Raw genomic sequence first — 25,163 nt, forward strand, 5'->3', positions numbered from 1 at the left:
TTCTAATTGAGTTTAGGATCTTTTAGTTAGGATTTTCTTTATTTTTAGTTTCATTAGGGTTTTCCTATTTCTCTATTTAAGCACTTGTAAGGCAATAGCCTATTCAGTTTTTGATTGATAATAAAATTCAAGAGTTTTCTCTTCTTCTCTGGTGGATTCCAGTGTATTTTCTAGGGTTTTAGCGCTGGCTAACTCCCTTTCTGGTGGATTCCAGAAACCTTCTTTTTAGGATTTGCGCTTGCAATCCTAGTACGACTTCCGCTAGATCAATTGTGACGCCGAATAGTCTCCAACTTCAATTCTGTCAGTGTAGCAGTCCTAGCCAGGGATAACAACGATTGTTTTACTACTAGCTCTGCTAGAAAACTAATAGCTTCGTCCCCTCTAGTTGTTGTGGCCTTTACGCTTCGGGAAGCTTTACTCCAGGGGCACAACCTTGGATTCACCCGTGACCTTTGAATTTGATGATCGTATCCTCATTTACGCATGCCTAGGATAAATATTATCAAGGATATAAGGTGTTTGAAGCAGAACTTTGAATTCACAGGTTTTACTCGGTTGCCTCAAGAGTGCAATTAGGCAACGCACATCAATACAAATCTTCTTGGTAAGGACCTTCTTCCCCGCCCACAACCTCTTTCCTTTCACATGAGATTCCAAGGTTTGCTACTTCGCTTCCTACTGGTAGCACTAGAGTACCCCTTGAGTGCTCACTCCTCCTTTCGGTTGTGGGTAACTAGAGTCTCTTGTTTGACCGCTTGACGATGCAGGAACCGTGTCTTTCGATCTGGCGAGGTTAAGCTCTTAGAACCTTAGATAGTTAGATCTATTTTATCTCTTGTACTTCCTTTTTGTCAGTGTGTCAGACTTTCTAGCTGGTTATACTTACTTAGTGTGGATCTAGTTCCCGCTCTTGAGCTTTATTTTAATTTCTTATATGTTGAGTGTAATTTGGGTTGTTTGTTTGCTAGACACACTTTGTAATTGGGCCTTTGGGCTTTTTGGCTTCTTTTAATCAATATATATCATCATCCATCGAAAAAAATTTCAAAAAATAAAAATAAAAAATAAGAAAAATCTTACTATGTTTTCTTTTGTGTGTCGAAAAAAGAAATTACACCATCTAGTAAATGATTCCTAAATCTTTCTCATTTCAACTCATATATCTCCTAACTTTTACTTGAGCTATCATATTATTAGAATGATAAAAAGACACATTTTAATCTAATTATAAAATCCAAAACATATTTCGTGGTGGTGAAATAGATTGAGCTTACGTGGCTATGTGCATGAAAACACCTAAGCTGTAGCAGAGAATAGGTCTATCCAAACCAGAAATCTTGAACTAAAGCCTGCTATAAAATGTTCGGCTCTGGAATAATCTAGAGAAGGCAATGCCTCCCATCCACGGGTGGTGCCGACCTAGTGTCACTGTCGTGCTTTCCAGAACCCCCTATCACTCACTCCATTCACAATTTTTCTATATATTTCCGAGAAACCCCTGTGTCACACTCATATGCACTTCACCAACATTCAACAACAACCTTCATTTCTTCCACATTTTAATCTTGATTCTGGCATCAAATTCTCAACAAAATTAATGGCACAGGCTTCATCCTCCATTTTGGGTCTCAGCCTCCCCATACTTCCTAAGACATCATCAAGAGATGTTCATGTTTATCCCTCTGGAAAAACCCTTTTTCCTCCATTGTCCAAGTTGAAGCCCCTCAGAGCCATGACAGGAGGAGACGCAAGAGAACAAAAGCTTGAAAGTGTGCCAAGATACAACAACAACAAGCCTCACTCCCAACCCAAAAAAAGAGTTGTCCCTTCTGCACCCATAGGTAATTATCATCAATTGCTCTTTAATTTGTGCTTATATATGATATGTTAGTGTCTTAGTTCAATTTTTTTTGGTTCCTTTTCTGGGTAACATCAAATTAATTTGTTACTAATAATTGGCAAATCGCAACCAAGAAAAAACTAGTTCATAAATTAAAAGCTCATCTCTGCAAATTAACTTTTTAGCATATATAGATTATTTATAAATGATATTAGTTGTAAAATGGATCAATTTTTAGCATAGTACAATTGCCCTTGATTGAAGCCTCATAGAAGTTTATTACAAAATTTTGAAAATTATTTGTTGAAGTATTTCCAAACTTGGATTAAAGAGTGCTGGTTGATGGACCGTGCTTTGATGTTTGGACACCAATTTTTTTAAAGTGGAAACCTTAAAAAAATCGCATTTTTTTTTCTAATGTTGTTTGGGGGGGAGGGTCCCTGGGTTTGTTTAGCCTTTTACAGGCGGATTTTTTTTGGCTTCTATACCGGTTATAATTTAATATATGTTTTGGATTCTATATCGGTTATGATTTAATATATGTTATGCACATTAAAAAAAAGATTATCACAAATGCTAGGTTCATGGATATATTTTGTGGACTAAATTGGCTAACTATGTGAAAACAGGTCTATGGGACCGGTTTCCTACAGCGAGGACGGTGTCACAGATGATGGAGACGATGGAGAGGATGATGGAGGACCCATTTGCGTTGAGCACACTCGAGTATCCATCATCTCCTCTGCCGAGTGAAGGGTACCGGACGAGGGGAAGGGCACCGTGGGAGATTAAAGAGGGAGAATGTGAATACAAGATGAGGTTTGATATGCCTGGGATGATCAAGGAAGATGTGAAGGTGTGGGTGGAAGAGAAGATGCTGGTCGTCAAGGCTGAAAAGACACCCAAGCAGAACAAACAAGAAGAAAAACAAGAGGAAGAAGAATGGTCTGCTAAGAGCTATGGCAGGTATAGTAGTAGGATTGCCTTGCCAGAGAATGTGCAGTATGAGAAGATTAAGGCAGAGATTAGGGATGGTGTTCTTTACATAACCATACCTAAGGCTACTACCTACTCAAACGTTCTTGATATCCATGTTCAATGATTCATTGTTTGTAGTATCCAGTTGTTCTTAATTCAATTTTCCAGAGGGTTATTTCTTTTAACAAAAATTGTAGAATCCAAAGAAAGTATCTCTAAATTACTGGGTGTAGGGGAACATTTCAATTTAGAGAGGTGAGGTTTAAACCTAAAATGTATGATTAGTTGTGCCAACTTATGTTTTAATCTCTTTTTCATAACAAAGTGTAAAGTTACATGCCCTTTTTCTTCTAATTTGACAAGTCAAAAATTTGAATCATCAATTTTTTTTTTGGTACATCGGAAAGTATTTGAATCATCATTTGTTACTGTTATTTGAGTTTTGTTCTCGCAAGAAAATCTAGATCTAGGTTTTGTACCGCCGTAATCAGTAAAAGAGTGAGCTTGTTCTATTGAGATCTAATCTTTTTATAGTAAAGCTAAATTCTTAACTCTAAGCTATTACGTGCCTGTTTGGTTTTCAATTGGATGAATGTGAAAGCACATTCCCTCAACTCAACAATTGTATTTCGTTGACTGAATGTGCATTGAAAATCGTGATCTCAAATTTCAATGCTTCAAACAGATTGTCTAACTGAAAACCAATCAGACACTACATCATGAGCATTATACAGATTATAGTGTCTCATCCACAGATAAGGACCCGCCTAATAGTGTCTCATCCACAGATAAGGACCCACCTAACAGCCTAAACTTTAGGCCCTAAAGGCACTCAAGGCACTTATATAAGCGGTTGTGCCTCAACCCTTAGACGTTGTGCCCTAGCCGATCTAAGCTTAAATAAGTTTTTAGTCACTTAAAGTTGAGGTCTTTTGATTTAAGCCCCTTTAAATATTTTTGTTTGGTATACACTCTTATTTTAAAAATAATACCGAGGGATAAGCTTCCGTCGTTACCTTTTTATCTAACGGACGCTGACGTGACATATTTTAGAGTGACATAAACTAAGGAAACATGGTTTTAGAAGACCTAAATCAAAGAACCGTGGTTTTGGGAGGGACCTAATACCCAAATTTTCATCATGTCGCAGGTCCTCTAAAATCAAGATTCATTGGTTTAGGTTCCTCTAAATAACATAAGGTGACGGCAGATGCTCAAACCTTAGTATTATTTTACATTTAGAGGTGTAAAAAAAATATTTAGAGAGGCCTAACCAAAAGTCCCTAATTTTAGAGGGACCAAAAATATATTTAAGCCTTTATCAAAATATGTCCTTTAAGCACAAATGTTGTTTTGGCAAGAGATGAGGAGACTTGAGTTTAAAAAGGATGTTGTGATGCTTTGGAGTAGTAAAACCTCTTTTGGAACTTACTTAAGTGCATTGTTTGTTTGTTTATGAAAATGGAAAAAAAAAGTTTAAGTTTTACGCGCATTTAACTGTTATAAAACGAGTGTGAAAGACTTTGAAACTTCTAGCAAGTTTTTGAAGTGTTATGGAATAAGTCATTTGATGGTATCCCTTGAGTTGATGGTTGTTTATAAATATGGTTGGTTTGAGATAGAGAAGTTAGGTTTTGGATTCGAGTAAAGATTTGGACTCTAAAAGGTTTTAGTTTGAGTTGATTAAGTTGTGTCGGGAGTCTTGAGGTTGAATGTGTGATTTATGACTGAATCTTAAGATTTTAGAAATTTAGGGGCTTTGTTCCAGATCAGTTCAAAACTTCAAATCTGCCATATGTACTAAGGAGGAATTTATTATACACCTCTAAAAACTTGTGCATGGTTGCACATCTGTTTTTTGACCTGCAATAGGAAGTTTAGCAGGTAATTTGTATTTTTTAAAAATAAAAATATTTAATATATTATGATATAATTAGAGAAATAGTTATTAGATGACAATAGTTAATGTTCATCATCATCTTCAACCAAATTCCTCTGAATCCTTCTCCACCCCTCCCACCCAGCCACCGTCCATCACCATCACCAGTATGCATGTGTTCTAGATCCAGCAGAAGAAAGAAGATGGAGGCGCGGCGACCACAGCGAAACCGCCGCCCCACCACGAAATCAGCCAATATTCATGCCAGAAACTCCAACCTCCATCCGACCTCCCAACACAAAATCCACCAGAACCACCAATAATCCACCAGAACCACCAGATCTGAGGAGCTCCCAACGCAGTGGAGAGGGGTGCGGGAAGAGGAGAAATCGCGCTGGCGGCGGCTGAAGAAGCGTTTCCGAGAAGCTGATACAGAGAGAGAAAGAGAGTTGGAAACGAGGTCGTTTGATTCCGATAAACCCAGTCCAACAATCTTCACCCCCACATAACCCCAGATGCCGATCCAGAAAGTTGTAAACTTTAGGGTTGCGATTTGGGTTTCTAGTAGTCCAAGGGAGGAAAGGATGGGAAGGGAAGTTCAGATCTTTCTCCTTCTGATTTCCATTTCATGGCGTGAGAGAAAGAAGAAATTGATGCTGGCCGGAGATTTCAGAAAGAAGAAATCCTATAATCTAGTAGTTGTTTCTTCTCTTTACATAAATTAGGGTTTCCTTTTCTTCTTTCTTCTGGGTTGGATTGATGCTGGCCGGAGGTTTGCAGAGAGTTGCAAAGGTTAAGAACATTTTGGAGATGGTGGAGTTTTTTCCAAACCCAGAAGAAAGATCCAAGCTTTTCTCAATCCCTGAAACAAAAGATCCAAATTTTTTATGTCTGCAGTAGATGAAGAAGAGAGGAAAGAGATTATTGGTTGGAGGTGGAGGAAGGAGGGGGCGGTGGTTGCCGTGGGGTCATGGAGGTTTCAGAGAGATGATGGCTGGGTGGTCATGGAGGTTTCAGAGAGATGGTGGCTGGGTCAAAATTTCAGAATTTGTTTTTAAGAAAAAAATAGTGGAAGATGAAAAAATTAAGAATTAATTTTATGAGTAAGATATTTTTTCAGTTTTTATTTTTTATTTTTTAAAAATACTAAAAAATACAAAAAACCTGATGTACCAGGTCAAAAGTCAAATGTGTAACTCTACACAACTTTTTACATGACCATAATAAATTTTTCCATATGTACTAAGTCAGCTTACTTTGTTAGATCATATATTGTATTATAGGTAGAGTTTTTAAATTAAACCAATTGGATTTAGCAGACCTTTATTTTGAGTTCACAACTGAAGCAGTGATCCTGTCTCTCACAAACATCAAACATGGAAAATGTTCGCTTCCCTTGTAGATCAAGGTATCTTACTTTTTTTTTTTGACATAAACATCAAGGTATGTTACTTTGATCTTCAACAAAAGTCAAAATTTGACTTCTTTTAGTATGGATGCTTCAAACTGCTTTTTACAATCATGTTATTATAGTCTCACTATAGCAGAATTCTATTTCGGTTCGAATTATATTTTAGGCTAGCATGAATACAGAGCTAATTGATGTGTTATTTCTTCAAGTTTCTATTGTTTTCTTTGACATAGGATGCTCCAAGGAGATAGCAACTCACGAATGATTCAATTGTGAATTTGTGGTCCTGCCCGTATAGTGGTTATGATTGGGCATTGTTACATCATAGATTGTGTTTTAGTTTTCGTTAACAAAACTTTTAAGCAATTTTATCAGGAATTTAATAATTTATATCTCATAATTTATTAAAACAAGTGACTTATATGTGAATCTAATGAAAATTCAAACAGGCACTACATGAAAAAATGTGTGGCAACCACTTGAACGTTTATAAAATTTCAGAGCAACTCAATGCATGTCATCATTGTCAATCCAATCACACTGTTTATAGACACACTTGTACGACATGAAAATTTAAGTAATTGTTATTGCTGTCCCCGTCATCTAATTCCACCCCGTCGTATTTTCGAAACCCCGAAACACCCTTAAATATTTTTGCCTCTGGGGCCATGTAATGCTTCCATATTTGATTGAAATTTTAAAACTTTTCAGGAGGTCCAGACCAGCCTCGGATTCCTCGTCGGATTCCTCTTCCTCCTCAGTCTCATCATCATCATCACATGTTGAGGCTCCCTAATCACCACCCCACGTGAACGATTTGCTTCCTCCTCCCGCTTCTTGCGGTTCGACCTCGTGGGACGAATACGGGCGAGGGCTACAACGCCTGATTGATCCTCATCAACCACTTCTCTATGCCCGACATTCAAGTTGTTTATCCTCGGCGGCGCCTGAATCACAAACAAAGTTCGTTTCAGATAACTGCAATCTGCACACGCAACACACTTGCAGGTGCGTCGGTAACGCGACCACGCACCTGCAAGTGCGTAGGCCACGCAAATGCTAATACGTAGTTGCATGTGCGTGGCCTACACATTTTCATGTGTGAACGAAACCAGAACACGAGAATAATCGGAAAAACTAACCATGAATGTTGCACGGTGATGAATGTCGTGGTCTACACGATGCCTGAAGGCTGTGGTGAGCGGCGTCGACGGCAGGCGACAATGACGGTGGCGGTGGCGGTGGCAGTGGCTATTGGTGGCAGTGAGAAGAGGAAGAAGAAGAAGAACTTTGTGAAAGTGATAATGTGTGGGTGTGGGTGTGGGTGGGGGTGAGGGATTAGGGATTTGAAATGTGGGGGGTGGTAGTTTTAGGTGGTTATGGGAGGTTATAGGAAGTTTTTTATATTAAAGGGGTATTTTTGTATTTGGGGGTGGAATTATATGAAAGGGGGTGACATTAATCATTACCGAAAATTTATTACTCGTGCCAATTAAATACATTTAATTCATGATTTACCAATTGTTCTTGCTTGACTGTAATATTGTCAATACAAGGAGAATCCTTCTATACCCCACTGATCACATTTTGTTACCATCACCGTACTTTTTTTCAGCAAAAACTCATAAGTGTTGATACTTTTTCCTCTTTTTAAACAAGAAATATGAATGGAAAAAGATTAGACAATGGCCTCAAGGCATTTCTGCTAGTGCTCCAAAAAATTGTGTTACTATTAGTGTTTCATTTTTAACATTGGTATAAGGCTAATTTTTTTGCAAAAAAGCTTGGTGAATGGACAAAGGTAATGTCATCCAAGGCAAAGTAAAGAATATACAAGTCTCTATTATTTACCTTAGATATAAAGCATAAATCTAAATACAGACTTGATCTTCTAACTCTGATATGATAGGTCAAAACTTATTGAACTAATCAACTAGAAAAAAAGGGCTACAGAATTTTCCTTCAAAATGTGAGACATAAACTCTAATAATCATCCTCCTAGAATCAAAGCAGTCTATTGTCTAAGTGGCAGCGTGTTCTTCAAAGACAGTCTCTGGTGTCTCTTTTTCATGTTCTTAGTTCTGAATATTTGGTGAAGCATTTTCTCGTGTGGTATTTGATGAAGTTCTTGATTGCTTAGTTGTTCGGTTAGCTTTTTCAGTAATATGTTTGGAACTATTGGTGTTGATGGGAGGCTTCCATGAACTTCCTATGGTTTTGTCCTGCACTGTACTAGAACTTGCTTTACCATCAGGTTTTGGTGGCCCAGACATTGTAAGTGAGACCTGGAAAAAATTAAATAAAATCAAAGGTCAAAATAGAAAAACATCTTCTAGAGTCGAAGAAAAACAACTAGGACTAAACAAACATTTCCACGATAAACCGACATGAGATCAATGGTTGACAAACTATGTGGATGAGGGAACTGGGAAGAAAATAAATCAGCACAAGGTAATTTATGGTGAATGTCATATCTCATCTTGTCAATTGTGTCATTTTCAAAACCAAAGTACCAAGCAAATATACCTTTCTAACTTGTTTAGTTGATGATTGTGTTCCACTAGACCCGTCCTCATTCAGTTTGAATTTAGATCCACCGCTCTGCTGTAGCTTCTTGTGATCATGTTCTGCTTTCCCCTGCATGGAAATCAAATTCATGATATTAAATCACCTTATTATTAAACAATACAGAGGAGTTAAAAATGAATTATGAAGCTAAGTTTTGACCAGCTCTTTCATCAGGGGCATCAGAACAAGGACAATGGAACATACATACAGGCATTACTGCACGCACACACACGCGCACAAACACACACACACACACACATATATATATCAGATCAAACTACTAGCTTCACCCTTACAGCATTTTCTGACCAGTTATTGGTCCTATGATCCACTATTAGTTTTGCCGACAAACAAGGTACATCAATCTATTAGGGGTGATGTATCAAATCAGGACCCTTGCTATTAAGAGAAATCAGAACTACTAATATTAACCGTTTGATTAAAATGGTCATGTGCACATCTGATCCTTCTCCTGCATTCTCGTTCCACTAATCTCTTTTTTATTTTATCGACCTTCGAATCTCTTTTAGTGTCCATGGGCATGGAAACCTCCTCAATCTATTATGGCAAGACCTTGCCCGTGTCAGTTGCAATTTTCATTGTTGAATAGGATTTGAAAGATCTATAATTAAAACAACCAAATAATACTTTACAAAATGAGAAGAAAGGCATCGAATTCTTGTCAGATGCTCGCTGAGAGGCTCCTCAATTCGGCCTCCCCTCCACAGCAGCGCAATCCAGATATGAGCCAGCTTCACTTGTTCGGTCTTTCCAACCCGGGACGCGATCTAATCTCAGTTGTGGTCGAAATCTTAGAAGGTCTGAAATTGGGGGTTCAGTCAAGGGTTTCATGAGGGATAGGTAGAATCAGAGGATGAGCAAATATATTTTCCGGAGTGAAGGGTTTTTTCAGTCTTAGATCCTTCCTATGGTGCTTTTTTTTGTCAATCCGTGCTGCTTATTTTCTTAGTTCCTTGCTATTCTATTTTGGGCTGGAGATGGGAAGATGAATGACAGGAGGAGAAAGAAGGGAAAAAGTGACATAAGGATTTTAATAAAGAGTAAATCCTGACTGTTTATTTTAATCTCATGGTGTAATATAATGTTCTCATTTCTCACAATAAGGGAGAGTTCGCAGATGATATGCACCCTACTAGCTTCCAACCTTACAGCATTTTCTGACCAGTTATTTGTTCTATGAGTCACTACTAGTTTTGCCTACAAACAAGGTACATCAATCTATTAGCAATAAGATTACAAAATTATTCACCTTGGGTATCCTTTGCAGCTGAACTTTCTCTTCCTCCTTGGGTTTAATTTCATCCATCCTCTGCAAAAATTGAAAAGCTAGTTAGTATGACTTCTAGTGCTGCCATTGGCACAACTACCACATGGGTCAAGGATAAGAACTTGCCTCTTTACGTTTTATTGCTCTTTCTTCACTTCTGAATCTAAAAGGCAATGATTTAGTATGGGTTTGGCTTCCGATGGTGCTTACAGGTTTCGAGCACCTGTTCCAAAATTTATGTGAAAAAAAATCAGATATTGCATATTTTTATGCATGTTTGAACTTTATATTTTGAATTTTAAACATCAGTCTAGTGAAGAAAAGTATACAACTCCTAAAAACAGTACACAGTCATTATATGTTGCGATAAACAAAGTGTGCATTAGCAAGGAAAATGTTCTTACATAACAGAAAGGGAGGAACGATTTGCATTTACTGTAACACCTCCACAAAGAGACTTATTGAGTAATCTTTCAGTCCTGACACAGAAAAATCTGATCATTTCACGTAAACATTGCTAATGATTTATATCGCAGAAGCCATAGCTCATTAGGAAGATATTCAAATACATAACCAAAAACAGTTTCAAAAGTCAAAATACCTTCTACTCTGAGAAAGGGGGTTTTCTGAAGCTTCCTTTAACAAGCCATGAGATGCCTAAAGAAGGGGGGAAAATCTTTAGCGAGCAGCACAATTTCTAGCGAGCTAAACTTCAATTATATTGCATACCAACAAAAAGAGGATAAGTCAATACCTTGGTTGGTGTTGATGTCTGTAATGCCAGTGGACGATCTTTGGGTAAATTACAAGCAATTCTTTTAATTCTGTTATGTTCAAATGCTGAAGCTGTTTTACTTCTTTTGTCTGCTCCAGAAGAGAGATTGATTGACATGTGGAGTGACCTTGCAGTTGATTTCTTCTCCACTAAGTCGGACTTCATACTTTTTGAAGCAAGGCTTATTCCGTTTCCAGATTTAACAGCTGCAGTAGCTGTTTTGTTTGATACACCAGTTCCAGATGAAAGATTGATTGACTTGGAAAGTGATGGTGCAATTATCCTCTTCTTCTCAAGTGAGCCTCCAACAGATTTCTGACTTGTTGAAAAACTGTTTAAGCCATTTCTGGATTGTAAAGCTGCAGAAGCTATTTTGCTTGATTCACGAGTGCCAGAGGGGAGATCGATTGACATGTGGAGTGACCCTGCAGTTAGTCTCTTCTTCTCAACTGTATCTCTGACCCCTACACGCATCTTACTTTTTGAAACACAGTTTATTCCATTTCTGGGTGGTGGCGGTACACCTGCAGAAGCTTTCCTTTCATCAAGAGGATGAGAGAGCTTGGAAGCCTTAGAATTGGTTGATAATTTTGGAGACGAATTAACCGCTTCTCCCTCAACAGGAAAAGCCAAAATTTCCTCACCAGCAGTGCCCTGCAGCACCAAGTACGATAAATATGATAAGTTTACCAATCAGAACAGGTAAAGGGAAATCAGCTATAAACAAAGAAAGAATGCGCAAATTTACAGGTTCAGGTTTCTTCTCTTCTTCCAGAATGGTTAAATTCTTATGGACTTCGACAGGATCAAACTCATTATAGTGGTTTATATCAGCACAAGGATGTGAGACATCCTTATGGACTTCAACAGGATCAAACTCATTATATTGGTTTGTATCAGCACAATCAACAACAGCATCTTCTTCACCAAGCTGTTCATTGGCAGTCTCGTGGCTGTTCGCTTTCGACTTCATCACAATGGATGAATCAGTGCAATTTCCTTCCTTAGTTTTTGAATCAAAAGCTCCATTAACTTGAGCATTTTCTTCTTGGATCAATGCAGCTTCTTCCTCAGCAGCTTTTCTCTTGTAATGAGCCTCAAAGTAGGCTTTTTTTGCAGCAACGGAACCTGGCTTGGAATACTTTTCAGCTTCCTCAACATAGCGTTTGTGTGTCGTGAACGCTGACCATTTCTCCCAATCCAGTCTCTCGGACATAAACCTCCCAAAAGAGATAGATTCGCTAAGCGCACGAATCGGGTCGCCCTGGATAATATAAAACAAAATTAAAACCCAATATACAAAGAAACACTAATGTTTGGTTCATGAATACTGATCACATTCATGGAAATATTCACTACCAGTGACATTGAAACCCATGTTTGGTTCCCATCATTCACAACAACAACGCGAGGCGAAATCAGAGGAAAATCCAGAACTTTAGCAAAGGAAATCATAATGCAATATTGGGGGGTAGAAAATGAAACCCTCAGCAGTTCACTAAAACATCATATAAATAATTAAACATGAAAAGCCATAACAGAATAATTAAGTTCCGTTAACAAACAACCAATTCCAAACATAGAAGAAGATCACAATTTCTCAGTAACGAACCAAAACAGACCCACAAAAAATGAAGCGATATATAGGGTTCCGAAAAACTTAATAGAAGCGTGTGAATTAAAGTTAGATTTTGAGACGAAAAACGTAACTAACCTCTGGAACAAGACAAGTTGAAGAAGATTCAGCCATAACGCAACAAACAGTTATTAACAAAACAAAACAAAACAAACAACCCCTTTTGCTTCTTTCTCCTTCTCTATAAGCGAGAGTGTTAGAGTTAGTTAACCAAAACTCTGAAATCAAAGATTAAATGGGGTAGGAAACATGAAATTTTATGTTAAGAACTGGACAAGACTATGGACTCTGGTGAATATGATGAATCTTTTGAGTCTGAAGCAAAATACTCCTTTGCATAAAGTGGCACTTTTTTTTTTGGATCCCGCTATTTGGCCCACAAAATTGAATTATTTGTGCTAATCCATTTTTCCTCTAACGTCTAGTATCCCTTATTTTATTTTCTTAACCGTTAGATTGTTTTTCTTATTTTTATTATTCTATTTTAAATTTATACCATTGAAGAAAAGAATAAATCAATTAGCTAAAAGAATAAATTCTAATATACTATTATAACAAATTTGACAAAATATACTTTATGTATATTTAATGCTAATTTTTGTGGAAACAAATCAAATCACAACAAAATATATAGATAAGTAAAAATGTCCAACGGCTATTTCCACATTTATTGATTTCATGTTTTTTTTCACTACAAATGCTATTTTACGCAAAACAATTATATCCGAGTCAACGAATATTCATCTCATGGCCCATTTGAATTTTTTATTCATCAAATTTAAAATCAAGACAATAATTAATGAAAATCGAACATATACATTTGAACAAACCATATATTAATAATTCTTGATTTGATGTTGTAAGAATATGCAGGTTGGATGCATTATCGCCTTGGGTCCTCAGTTCAGCATTATCTTAAGTATCTACATTATCAAATGTTTTTTTTTTTTTTTTACAAGAGGAAATGTTCATTATCAAATGTCTTTAAAAATTAGTGTTATATTTGTGCGATGCTCTCCCATATGATTTTCTTATTCAAAATCAAGACCGTAACACGCTAATTTTCGGGGTCACGATAGTCACCTTACTAGAAATAAATATGTTGTTTTCTTTAACTAGCATAAAAAAAATGCAAACAATTTTTTTTTCGTTTTCAAAGCATTTTCAAAAAATGTCATGCATACTCCAAACAATAAATAAATATACCTCTAATCTCGACCAAGACAAGTACCCGGAGGTAACGACGAATGACCATAACATATAAAACATAGAAAAAGAGAGGATAAGCCTCGGCAATGAAATCCAATATGCAAAGGACTCTATTGGAACCTACCCTAGCCCTAAAATAAAAACTCATGAAGTCATCCTACATGCTTCAATCAACAACGGTAAGCTCTCTACCCAAAAAGGCTCTAACCTTAGAGCCAACTCTACTCTTACGAGTTTTCCACTAATTCCCCATTGGACTCTCTAGATCATTCTACTCCTCTCCTGAGGAACCCACCTCGTCGATTAGCACAATGACATTCTCCCATAAGTATAACGCTTGATCACATTGCCGCAGTCGTCGTCTGGCGGTTGTCAATTGCCCAAACACAAACATATAAACAATGGCGTGCGAGGGTCAACTGTTGGATATTTTATGGATTAACATTAATCATTTAATTAGAATGTGTAATCCTTGAATTATTAATATATCAATTATTGGAAATTAATATTAATTATAACGCTTAACCACTTGATGGATATTACTATTGGACTTTTCTGATGAGTAACCTGTGATGGGTTGGGTTATTTATTTAAGTCAGTGAGAGGTCCCTACTCTCTTCTGATAGGTTATAAACTTGTCTCCCCATTATGCAGTTAACCTAACCTACCCTACAGACTTATCAGAACAGAGAGCAGTTTTTCTCACTCTTATTAGGATTGATTCATGGACTCTTCTCTTCCACCAGGTACGCAAATATTATGATTTGATTATACATGAATAGATTATTGAAGATGCTATGATTTTGTATCTACATAATCTAGGCTATCCTTATAAATTTCCAGCAATTGGTATCAAAGCTAGTAGATACAAATTAATTATGGCTGGTTTTCATCAAATACATATGAAAAATTAATTCTTTTCATCACAACGTGTTTGCTTCCCAAAAATTTAGTTCATGTTTTATTTTATTTTTTGAAATTGATTGAGGGGTTTCGATCTTCTGTGGTATGCGAATAACATACTAAATATTCATGTGATTTCGTTGATTAGTTTATGAGAATTGAGCGTTTTGCGTTTAAAATTTTATAGAACCCTAATTGTTTATAAGATCTGCAAATCCTGTATGTGTTCTATGATCTGGAATATTTCTTGAGGGTTTCTACTCCTCATACCCTTGTGTGATAACCCGGGATTTAAGACTATTTTTCTATATGATTTTCATGCATTTTAATATATTATTTATAATATTTTGGTCATTTTAGGTCACTTTAGGATTATTCCATGCATTTTATTATTTTTATGTGGTTTTAGTATTTTCTATGATTTTTATTTTTATTTTATTAGGATTTACTTAAGTTATTTGGGTTGGTGATCTTATTCTATCTTCTAGTTAATCTTTTCTATTAGGTTTTACTTATTTTCCCTTATTGTTATTGTTATTTTAGGAGAAGATGTGGAAACAAGGAGCAAATCAAGGGAGAAAGATATGAATTTCAAAACCTGGAACAATCTGGATTTATTTGCGCCAGTTCTGCACCAATTTCCTCTTGCATTTCGAGCAGACGCGCCAAGGAAGTAGCTGCTGGAAAGTTTTGCGCGAGTTCCTTCACAAAGTTCGCACATTTGCGCGAAATATCTGCCAGACTCTATTTAAGTGCGTTTTTAACCTAGTTTAGAGAACTTTTTCACGTGAGAACTTTGGGAGCTGCGTTTTTTGGGTTTTTGCGTAGAGTTTACGTGGTTCTTTGCCAAGATTTTGAGGTTTGGCTTGAATTTTGATTTGTTTCCATGACTATGTCAGGCTAAATCCTCTTTTGCATTAGGGATAGATGAAATTACATCTTTGATTATGTTTGGATTCGTTTCGGTTTTTATATGAATGACTATATTCCATTCTTGAATTTCTCTCTTGCTTTGATTGTTATCTACTGCGCATAGATTGTTTTACTTGTTTCTATACAATTGGGAAATTGATAGGAACTAGGGATCTAGAGAGGAATTGGATTTTGGTCTCTACGCCTTAGGGATAATGGTAGCAATTAATCTGTGATTGTCTGATATTGAACTGAATATCTAGTTAATTAGGATTAGGTAATAAGGGATTAACTATCACTAATTAACTAGAAGGAGAACTTGACTAAGGAATTAGTAAGTAATCACATAGACATAACGCCTTGAACGGATTTAGTCGAATTCATATGTAACCGGAGCGGGTACAAGCTTAACGAGGGTAACAGATTCAATTCCCTAGTGCAGTTTTTCTCCCTAAGTTTACAAATCAACAACCGTTTATTTGTTTTTCTTGATTTATTTTCGCAATAATCACAATCAATCAATTCTCTACTTTTATCTTTGTTTTTTCGTCCTTACAACTAAATTGGTTAATTTAGAAATAAACACACATAATCCTTGTGTTCGATAATTAAAACCCAAGGCAAAACTGTACACTTGCAGTTTGGCACATCATGCCCAACCCATGGTATTCAATAAATGTAATTTCCAGCATCAACTTCCCGAATGGATAGTACATATAACCTTAAGATCACATGATATCTCACAACATCAACATTATTCAACCAAGACATATTATCACTCCATCATACTATCAGTCTAACAACTACATAACACGCAAAATCAACATATCATAGTGAATAAATTATGTTATCATATCAACTCAATCAAGTAGCATACAAGATCAACACTCATAGTTAGTTTGGTATGCTATGCTCGTGTAATAAATGTTCCAAGTGATCCGGATATAAAAGCCAACGCATATTGGAGGCGAGACAATCACTCTAACTGATATATGTCACTTAACGATTTGTTGATGACCTCATTATCATAAAAATTTGAACACAGGCGCAATCTCATTGTCAACTTGATAACAATTGCAGGTACGAGGACCTCCTTACCACCTGAGAATAAATACAGGCACGACCTCATTGTCGTCTTAGGAATAACATGAATGCATGATATGAATCACGGTGAGCAAGCAAAGAAAACGCTATCTCACAAGCTCGCATTCCGAACTCAAGATAATCGCATCAATAATACTTGTAGGTATTTAATGGCTGCAAGAGCAAAAGTTTCTTTAGAAGGAAATGATGCCTTCCACATTCTAGTGAACATCACAGCACCAAGACGGTTAACCACTCTAGGTAACTAAAAACTCAAGTTTATCTATTTTCTCAACTCCTCGAATCGAAGATCTTTCCCCTTTTCAAACTCTTTCCAATTCTCTAAGTTTTCCTTCCTAAAAAATGGGTCTCTTTAGATTATAAAAGTGTTATCACTTAGATTAATTTTATTATGATATTTAACTCTCAAATACTTAAGTCTTCTCTTCTTTTTAACCAATACATATTATCCATCCTACATACTATTAGTCCATCAACCACATAACACACATAATCAACATATCATAGTGAACAAAATATGTTATCATATCAACTCAATGAAGTAGCATACATGATCAACAATCATAGTTAGTTGGTATGCTATGCTCGTGCAATAAATTCTCTAAATGATCCGGATATAAAAGCCAATTAGAGGCAAGGCAATCACCCTAATTGATGAATGCCACTTACAAATTTGTTGACAACATCACTGTCATAAAAAATCGAACACAGGAACGACCTCATTGTCACCTTGATAATAGTTGCACGTACGACCTCACTGCCGTATTAGAATAAATGCACGACCTTATTTTCATCCTTGGAATAACATGAATACATGATATGAATCATGGTTAGCAAGCAACGAAAACTCCATCTCACAAGTTCACATTCTGAACTCAAGATAATCGCATCAATAATATTCATAGGTATTTAATCGTATCCTTATTTTTATTAACTCTTCTTTTTACAAAAATTTGTAATTTTTATAAAGATCCCTCTCCCCAAAGATAATTTTCGAGAAGGCAAAGTCTCGATCCTTCAACAGCAAAAGTTCTAACCTATCGTCGGAAACATACTCGTCGACACTCGTAAACACTTCGCGTTCACAATCGATAAGTAGTCAAATCACAATACTCATAATTAATCAAGTAATGGCAACACTTTAAGCGTGCATTTTACACACTCAAACATGCCTCAACATCAAGCAATATGACAATCAAACATGCTTCAAGCCATCACTCATCATAAGCTATCGACCATGCAATCATAACAACACAAGTCATATAGCTAATAACCGGAAATTTCTCTCACCTTAGGTGCTTTCCTTCTAAGTCTCGTCTTCAATCCGGTCACGTCCTAACTCCTCGTACCAGCTCCATTTCCTTCCTCCAGCTGCCTTGTACCCTTTACAAAAATCTAACTTAACTCAGCCCCTAACCGACCCTCGACTTATTTCAAGCTCAACAAGCTTCAAGGCAAGGTTCCTAGGGCTCTAAGGCAAATTTACTCAACCAACAACAGACTTACCTAGAATATCATACATTTTCATCAACTTAGGACACTTAGAAAAAATATAATTAATTTTTTTTTATGATATCCCTTTAAGTCATCTTTCTAACCATACAAATTTCATTATATTTGAACATTTGTCGATTAAATTAAATATCATAGATCACTGTTCCAGGATGCAAACAGTAGGAACAAAGGCTACTTGGAACCAAAATTAGCATTGAACCAGCCATGCAAAAATAATGATATTTTAACTAGTTATAGCCATACGAGTTATCTTTAAAAAAAAGTTTCGCCCAATTTCTACTTATACACAAGGAGTTATGCCTAAACAACACGGGCTCTAAGGGTTCATCCTAGTAGAATTTTATCTCAACTTCCGATTGGAATTGTGATCACACCAGAACCCAAAACTTCACCAAATTCTTAAATCTTGTACGATTTTAAGTTAAATTTGATTTGATTCCAGTTTCACTTCATTTGGATTACTATTGTGAGAGTTACACTACAAAAACCACAAGTTACTCATCAAAACACTTTGTTCAACAAACTTCAAAGTTGTGTAGTCTCTTTGAGAATTTTTAAACACATAAAAACTACCCAGCAAATTATAAGATTTTTACTACAGGATCGTCAAAAAGTCTCGTAAACCCTAGTAAAGGGGAAAGTTAAAAATCTAAATACACAATTCATGAAAAATCACACAAGGATTGCATGTCACACACATGGGTTGCATGACCTTTGCTCGCTAAAACACACATAACTCGAGCTACAAATCTCAGAATGATACAAAACCAACGCTAAAATTTCAAGGATTGAAATACCTAAAATAACCCTAAGGCTAAGCTAGCCCGAAATTTATTTTCTTCCCAATACAAATACAACAAGTCTTGTCCAAGAAAACACTAAGCTGATATTAGTCTTCAAGACTAACTTGATTCAAAGCATTTTCATGGCATTTCTATGGTTAAATCATCAACCAAACTTTCATACAAGGATTTTCTTGAATTGCCATTTTCTCTACTTCAAAATCATGCATCATAATTGTTAAGTTCAAACGCTATTTTGAATGATAACAATTTCAAAGGTATAAGTGTAATAGTTAAAATTTTCATATGGATTGAATTTCAGGAAATATCACTTGTTGTCTATACCCTCCACCGTCTGACCAAAGAAGCAAGTCAAGGACAAGACAATCTGCACACAAAAAGGACCATAAAGACAGTTTGCACACAAGAAGAACCATAAAGAAAATCTGCACAAAAGAAGGACCACAAAGACACTCAAGGTTACAAGACATTCTGGACAAGTAAAGAACGATAAATACAAGTCAAAGATGCAAGACAGTCTGCTCGAAGAAAATAATCTACTAACTGAATGCATCAATCGTCTGGATCAACCAGTGAGAAATGTCGTCCAGAGAATGAGCGTCATTTTTCAATTCAGAAAATATCTATGACAAGCTATGAGACAAAGTCAAGTGCAAATATCACGAGATACTCCACAAACCACATTGGTCAAGGGAACAAGTACAACATTGTCACAATTGAGTTTCCATTTTCTCTTTCAGAAGAAAGGAACAAAGTTCAAGTGCTACCAACCAGATGACAAGATACATCATTATGGTAACTAGCCTCAGTCAAACAGTACCATGCATTAAATGCACCTGACAAAAGGACTGTTTGATCTAACGGCTAAAACTTGTCGTGCTCTACACGCTCCAACGGTTGTCAACACTCTTAGAAGGGAGGACTTGAAGGTTTTCAACACCAGAATCTCCAGCACATGGACTCATTTTCTAACCTAGAAACCATCTTTAAGAAAAAAAAGAAAAAGTCCTTACATCGTTTGAGATAACAAATCTTAAGAGTTAAATCATCTTCAATACTTTGTAGTTCCTGAGCTCAGAAACTTTCTACTATCACTCTTGTGAGAAGAAAACTTTGTTGAAGCAAACGATCTTGTAAAAGATTGCAGGAGAAGTCCTTAACAATACTTGGTTTAGTATAAGTCCTTGATAGGAGAAGTCCTTGAGAATACTTGTAAAGGAGAAGTCCTTGATACTTTCTGGATAGTGAAATCTTGGTAAAGCCAAGGACTGGATGTAGCCCAATCGTTTAAGGGGTGAACCAGGATAAAATCTTTGCCTCACTATATCGCGTACTTACTCTGTTTACTTATCCACTGCACAAAATGATTGCAAAAAGGTTTTGAAACCTAATAATCTTTTTGTAAACTAATTTTTTTTTTAAACAACACATTTCAAACCCCCCTTCATGTGTGATTTCGTTACATCTCAATAACTAGTGTGTTTAGAAAGCTAATAACATCCCTAGACACTTGTATGGAGATTTAAACCATAGGGACCAAAACTTAACAAAATCCCAAAACTTAAAGTTTGTGATCATGCAAAATTGATTCCATAGAACTGAAATTAAAGGTCATGCAAGCACTTAATGTGAATACACTTAAGCTGTAACATGCTATATCACTAAATCACTTCTACAATGTTTCAACACGTTGGGTTTTTCCATTTTCATGATCAAACATGGATTCAAGACAAACTCATGGTATTAAGTTCAAACGCTAGATACATCATTTATCATATTTTGAATGATAACAATTTCAAGAGTATAAGTGTAATGGTTAAAAATTTCATGTGAATTATATTTCAGGAAATATCACTTATGTCTCACATCCTCCAGTGTCTACGTTGAATGCAAGACGATGCAATAAGATAGTTTACAAAAGAGAAGAATGGTCAAAGCTACAAGACAGCCTGCACAAGAAAAGAACAATCAATCCTACTAGACTGTCTGCCCAAGAAAAGACTACACTTAGTGAATACATTCATCTTCTATCTCAAGTTGACCAAATAAAGCAGTGTCCAGAGATTGAGCCCCATCATCAAATTGGATTTATCTCTGACATCCTTGATGATAAAGTCAAGTGCAAAAGGATCACGTGATACTCTATAAAGCACATTGATCAAGGAAACAAGTACAATGTTGTGGTTAAAGAGAAGTCCTATAGAATACTTGGTTAGGAGAAGTCCTGGAGAATACTTATAGGAGAAGTCCTTGATATTTGTTCAGTGAAATCTTGGTTAAGCCAAGGATTGGACGTAGCTCTATCGTTTAAAGGTGAACCATGATATACCACCTGTGTTTTTATCATTTATTATTCTCCTCTTTTATTCGCTGCACCAAACGATTGCAAAAATATTTTTAAAACTAATACTCATTTGAAAAACTAAAGTTTTATTAGAACATAATTCAGACCCCCTTTTCTTGTGTTATTTTGTTACATCTCACATGGTTCAGAAGCATTAGTCAATAACAAAAACACTCCCAAAGCCCATCAACTCAAAGCTTTGGGCGGAACTCTTACCTCAAGACAAAGATGAATAGACTGGGCGGGACCTTACAAGCAAATGACCCGCCATAGATGTCAGAAGAAGGTGGAAAAGCATCAAGTTCATGCTCAGGCGGCCATGCTATGAAGAACGAGGCTGTCAAATTAGGATAGTTTTATCAATGCAGGAAGGGTCGCCCACACTGAGGATGTGCTTATGATTGTTTGTATTTTAGTATTGGGAATTGGAAGGCCCAATCCTCCAACCATCTTAGGGTTTTAGGCCTCTCCCACTTTAAAAGGGGGGAATTTATTATACTTAAAGGCTTTTACTCATTCTATGACATTTGTACCATTATTCTTACATCGTATTTCCTTATTTGTGCTCTGCTAGTGTTTGATAGTTTTTCATTGATCTAGTAGGTCCTAGGTACAGAACATTTGCGCCGTCTGTGGCTCAGACCTACTCTTCCTCTTTCCATTGACGTTCAGAGGTGCACGTGAGTTACAGATAGTATGCAGACGAGATATTCTCATTGTCGTCGTGCACCGCGCCTGAGAGGTGGCGGTCGGCATGGCGAGCAAGGTGTTTAACATATATAAGTTCTTGTTCTATAGTCGGAAACTCAGATGGAGCAAGAAGCTTTGTCAGTGGCTGCTCAGCTGCAAATGATGCAACCCTATGCAGTGCTAATGCCAGATCCAGATCCTAGAAATGACCCAGTACCGCCGGTTGGTCTAGATCTAGGCCATGGAGGATGTGGTGTTCCTTCGTTGGGTCCATATCTGGATCAGCGGGTGGGTGGCGCAGATCCGCAGCAGGGTATGGCACCGGTGGATCTGAGGCAAGTCCTTGATACGATCCAGGCGGTTCGTAGGCAGAACGAGCATTTGCAAGCTCAGGTGGAGTATTTGATCCAGATGTGTGATTTCTACCATGGGTGTCGCATGGAGGCGAAGGTTGTAGTGGAGTTTCATCCTTTTGCACCGGCGGTGCCGGCTATGGAGATTCTAGAGCAACTCCAGACTTTGATGTTGGATATGTGGACAACCTACGATATTTCAACACCAAAATGGTTATTGACGGGGTGATGGATTCTGTTATGTTCAGGTTGTTGCCTTCAACATACAATGGTACAGCGATGACTTGGTTTATCAAGCAACCGTCCTATTCAGAGCGCAACTTCACATATCTTTCTAAAAAATTCTTGAATCAGTTTTCTACAAATCAACCGACCATGACGGATTTGTTCAATGTCCGCCAACAGCAAGGGGGAATGATAAGAAATTATATGGCGCGCTTCAACAAAGTGCCATTGCAATTGAAGGATGCAAACTCACTGGTGTGTGTAGCTGCATTTAAGCATGGCCTTAGGGCGAGGTCCCTGAATAGTGACTTAACTAGGAGACCTGCCGAAGACATGTCTTAGTTAAGGGCGAAGGTGCAGGAGTTCATATTGGTTGAGGAGGACGATCAACAAAAGAAAGATAAAGATGAGTAGCAAAGAGACATGGAAGCGAGTTGAGATCCTTTAAGTCAAGCAGAACAACAACTTCTAGGCCAATGCAAACACCGTGCCAGCCTAGGACGACACCATATCAACATACTAGACAAGGTCCACAGAGTCGAACTTGAAGGTATGAAAAACGGTAGAAAGGGGGGGTTTGAATAACGTTTTCAGTACAAAACTACCACCTTAAAGATTTTAACAAATCTTTTCGAGAACTAAGTGCAAAAGATAGAGATAGAAAAGCACACAAGGATTTTATCCTGGTTCACTTGATAAATCACTCAAGCTACTCCAGTCCACCCGTTAAGGTGATTTCTTCCTTCTTAGAATGAAGGCAATCCACTAATCAGGTAAGAGTTACAACTGCACTTGAAACCTACAAGTGACTAACAATTACACTGACTTAGCTCACACTAAGATTCACTCTCTTAGTCTTCTCTAGGATCCGATCAACCTTGATCTCCTAAAGGAAAATCAAACAACTGTTTGAGGTTGGTGTTTACAAGGGTTTGCTTCTGAATAAGCTGAGTGTAAACTAAAATAAATTACAAGATGAAAGAAAGCTTAGAATATATCTTGCGCGTGTGTATTGCTTCTTGTATGTTTTTTTTTTTCTAGCCGCTTCTTTCAATCTTCAGCCTCTATATATACTCCAAGGATTAGGGTTGAGCGTTGCATGGGAAATGCTACCGTTGGAGGGCAGTTCTGGAAAATCCAGCTTCTGCTGTGGCTGAGAACGTTAGGTAGGTCGTCAGGAAGGTACACTTGCTTTTGTACTAGGATAGCGACTTGACCTTTTAACCTAGGAGACTTCTGATCAGAGGAATGCTTCGTATTGGAACTTGTGAAGCCGGTTGATCAGAGTCAGAGGGATAGCACAGATCCTCTGACCATTGTATCTTCTGATTCTGAACTCAGAGGGAAGAACATGGCCTTCAGAGTTTCTTGCTTCTGGACTTCAGAGTTTCCACTATTCAGCTTCTGGATCTTCAGAGTCTTCTACACCATCGGAACATCTGAACCTTCAGTGTTTCTTGGTTGTCAGAACTTCTGGATCATCAGAGCTTCTAGCGACTGAGTCCTCATCAGAGTTTGTATAGCTTCAGATCTTCTGAAGCTTTTCCACTGTTCATACTGAACATGGTGAATGCGAAAGCGTTGCTTGGGTTACCCTTTATACACAGTGCTTCTGATTTGTGTGAAATTGAGTCAGGGTCAGAGCCTGTAAATAGCACACTCAGAAAAACACGTTAGAGTACCACAATTGTTCATATCAAAAGGTTAACTTGTAATCATCAAAACATAGAGTTGTACTACTAGATCAAAACTTGATCTTACAATCTCCCCCTTTTTGATGATGACAAAACTAAGATTTTTGATGAACAATTCTTAAACATTAAACTGAATTCACTCAGAGTTTAGAGATATAGAATAAGACTTATCCTGATGTGAATAGTTTATCTTGCTCATTCTGAATTCAAGTTACTGCTTGATTCTGAGCTTAGCTCCCCCTGAATCTAATACTTGATGAAAACGTTAGTAAAGTCTAGATTCTGAGCTAAATCATATAAGAGTTCAGAGTGAAAAGCTTATGACATAGATGAAGAACGAATAATCAGAGCGCATAAGTGATCAGAGTCATGGACAAGGTATCAGAGTCTTGGGTATCAGAGTCAACTTAGAATCACTTCAGAAGAAGTGAAATGTATTCCTTGTATTTGCCCAGTGACACATCTATGGTCATGAAGGTGGAACTCTTAAAATCTCCAAAAGAAAAATAAGTCACACTAACACATCTTTCATCAAAAACTGGGTTTACTCCCCCTTTTTGTCATAAGCAAAAAGCTTGGGGTGTGAAAAACTTAGCTTGAAGTACAAGGTACTTCCCCCTTAGAGAAGGTCTAAGTTGAAAGAAAATGAAGACGATGTAAGAATCAGAGTGAGGCGATAATAAATAGAAGAGTTAATGCAAGGGATGAACGTTTACCACCGGTCAAGTGAGGAAATAGAAGGGTCAGTTACCAAGTACTTAACCTCGAGAAACTGTAAGAGCATTAACTTTCAGAGAGAAAGTGAAGCCTATAAAAACGTTGGAGAGAAAGGTAAGCTTCACACCTCGAATAATATTCAGAAAAAAAATGGCATCATACAGAATGGCATTAGAAGAGCTCAGAAGGAAGGCGTTTGAGGAAGATATGTTCCTCAATATTAGGCATCCCGATGGTACAAAGACCATACAAGAGCTGACGAAGACACTGCTTGAAGAAGATCTTGGTCCAGAGATGGAGAAAGATCTGAAGGAGT

At 37.1% G+C, this 25,163-nt stretch overlaps 2 protein-coding genes across 2 annotated transcripts; one reads left to right on the forward strand and one right to left on the reverse strand.

Moving 5' to 3' along the window:
• The first annotated feature begins 123 nt into the window (after positions 1 to 123).
• Positions 124 to 2,996, forward strand: LOC130722538 (small heat shock protein, chloroplastic-like). The gene is made up of 2 exons (XM_057573289.1): positions 124 to 1,844; positions 2,473 to 2,996. Exons 1-2 carry the CDS (start codon positions 1,517 to 1,519, stop codon positions 2,943 to 2,945), a joined length of 801 nt encoding a protein of 266 aa, XP_057429272.1. The 5' UTR covers positions 124 to 1,516; the 3' UTR covers positions 2,946 to 2,996.
• Positions 2,997 to 7,933: 4,937 nt separating this feature from the next.
• Positions 7,934 to 12,721, reverse strand: LOC130726011 (uncharacterized). Its single transcript, XM_057577216.1, has 9 exons — positions 12,457 to 12,721; positions 11,491 to 12,006; positions 10,722 to 11,396; positions 10,569 to 10,624; positions 10,372 to 10,446; positions 10,094 to 10,190; positions 9,950 to 10,009; positions 8,638 to 8,748; positions 7,934 to 8,396 (listed from the first exon to the last, which is right to left on the reverse strand). The coding sequence occupies exons 1-9, from the start codon at positions 12,490 to 12,492 to the stop codon at positions 8,187 to 8,189; spliced, it is 1,836 nt and encodes a 611-aa protein (XP_057433199.1). The 5' UTR covers positions 12,493 to 12,721; the 3' UTR covers positions 7,934 to 8,186.
• Between the last annotated feature and the right edge of the window lie 12,442 nt (positions 12,722 to 25,163).

This window comes from Lotus japonicus, chromosome 6, assembly GCF_012489685.1.
Source record: "Lotus japonicus ecotype B-129 chromosome 6, LjGifu_v1.2".
Taxonomy (NCBI): domain Eukaryota; kingdom Viridiplantae; phylum Streptophyta; class Magnoliopsida; order Fabales; family Fabaceae; genus Lotus; species Lotus japonicus.

Bases quoted from the DNA above. Each gene is read 5' to 3' on its own strand.
- LOC130722538 (XM_057573289.1), top strand. From the start codon at position 1,517: ATGCACTTCACCAACATTCAACAACAACCTTCATTTCTTCCACATTTT. The intron at 1,845-2,472 runs GTAATTATCATC...ATGTGAAAACAG, and splicing joins TGTCCCTTCTGCACCCATAG to GTCTATGGGACCGGTTTCCT.
- LOC130726011 (XM_057577216.1), bottom strand. From the start codon at position 12,492: ATGGCTGAATCTTCTTCAACTTGTCTTGTTCCAGAG. The intron at 10,625-10,721 runs GTATTGACTTAT...CCCCTTCTTTAG, and splicing joins AGACATCAACACCAACCAAG to GCATCTCATGGCTTGTTAAA. The intron at 10,447-10,568 runs GTATTTTGACTT...TTTCTGTGTCAG, and splicing joins CCCCTTTCTCAGAGTAGAAG to GACTGAAAGATTACTCAATA.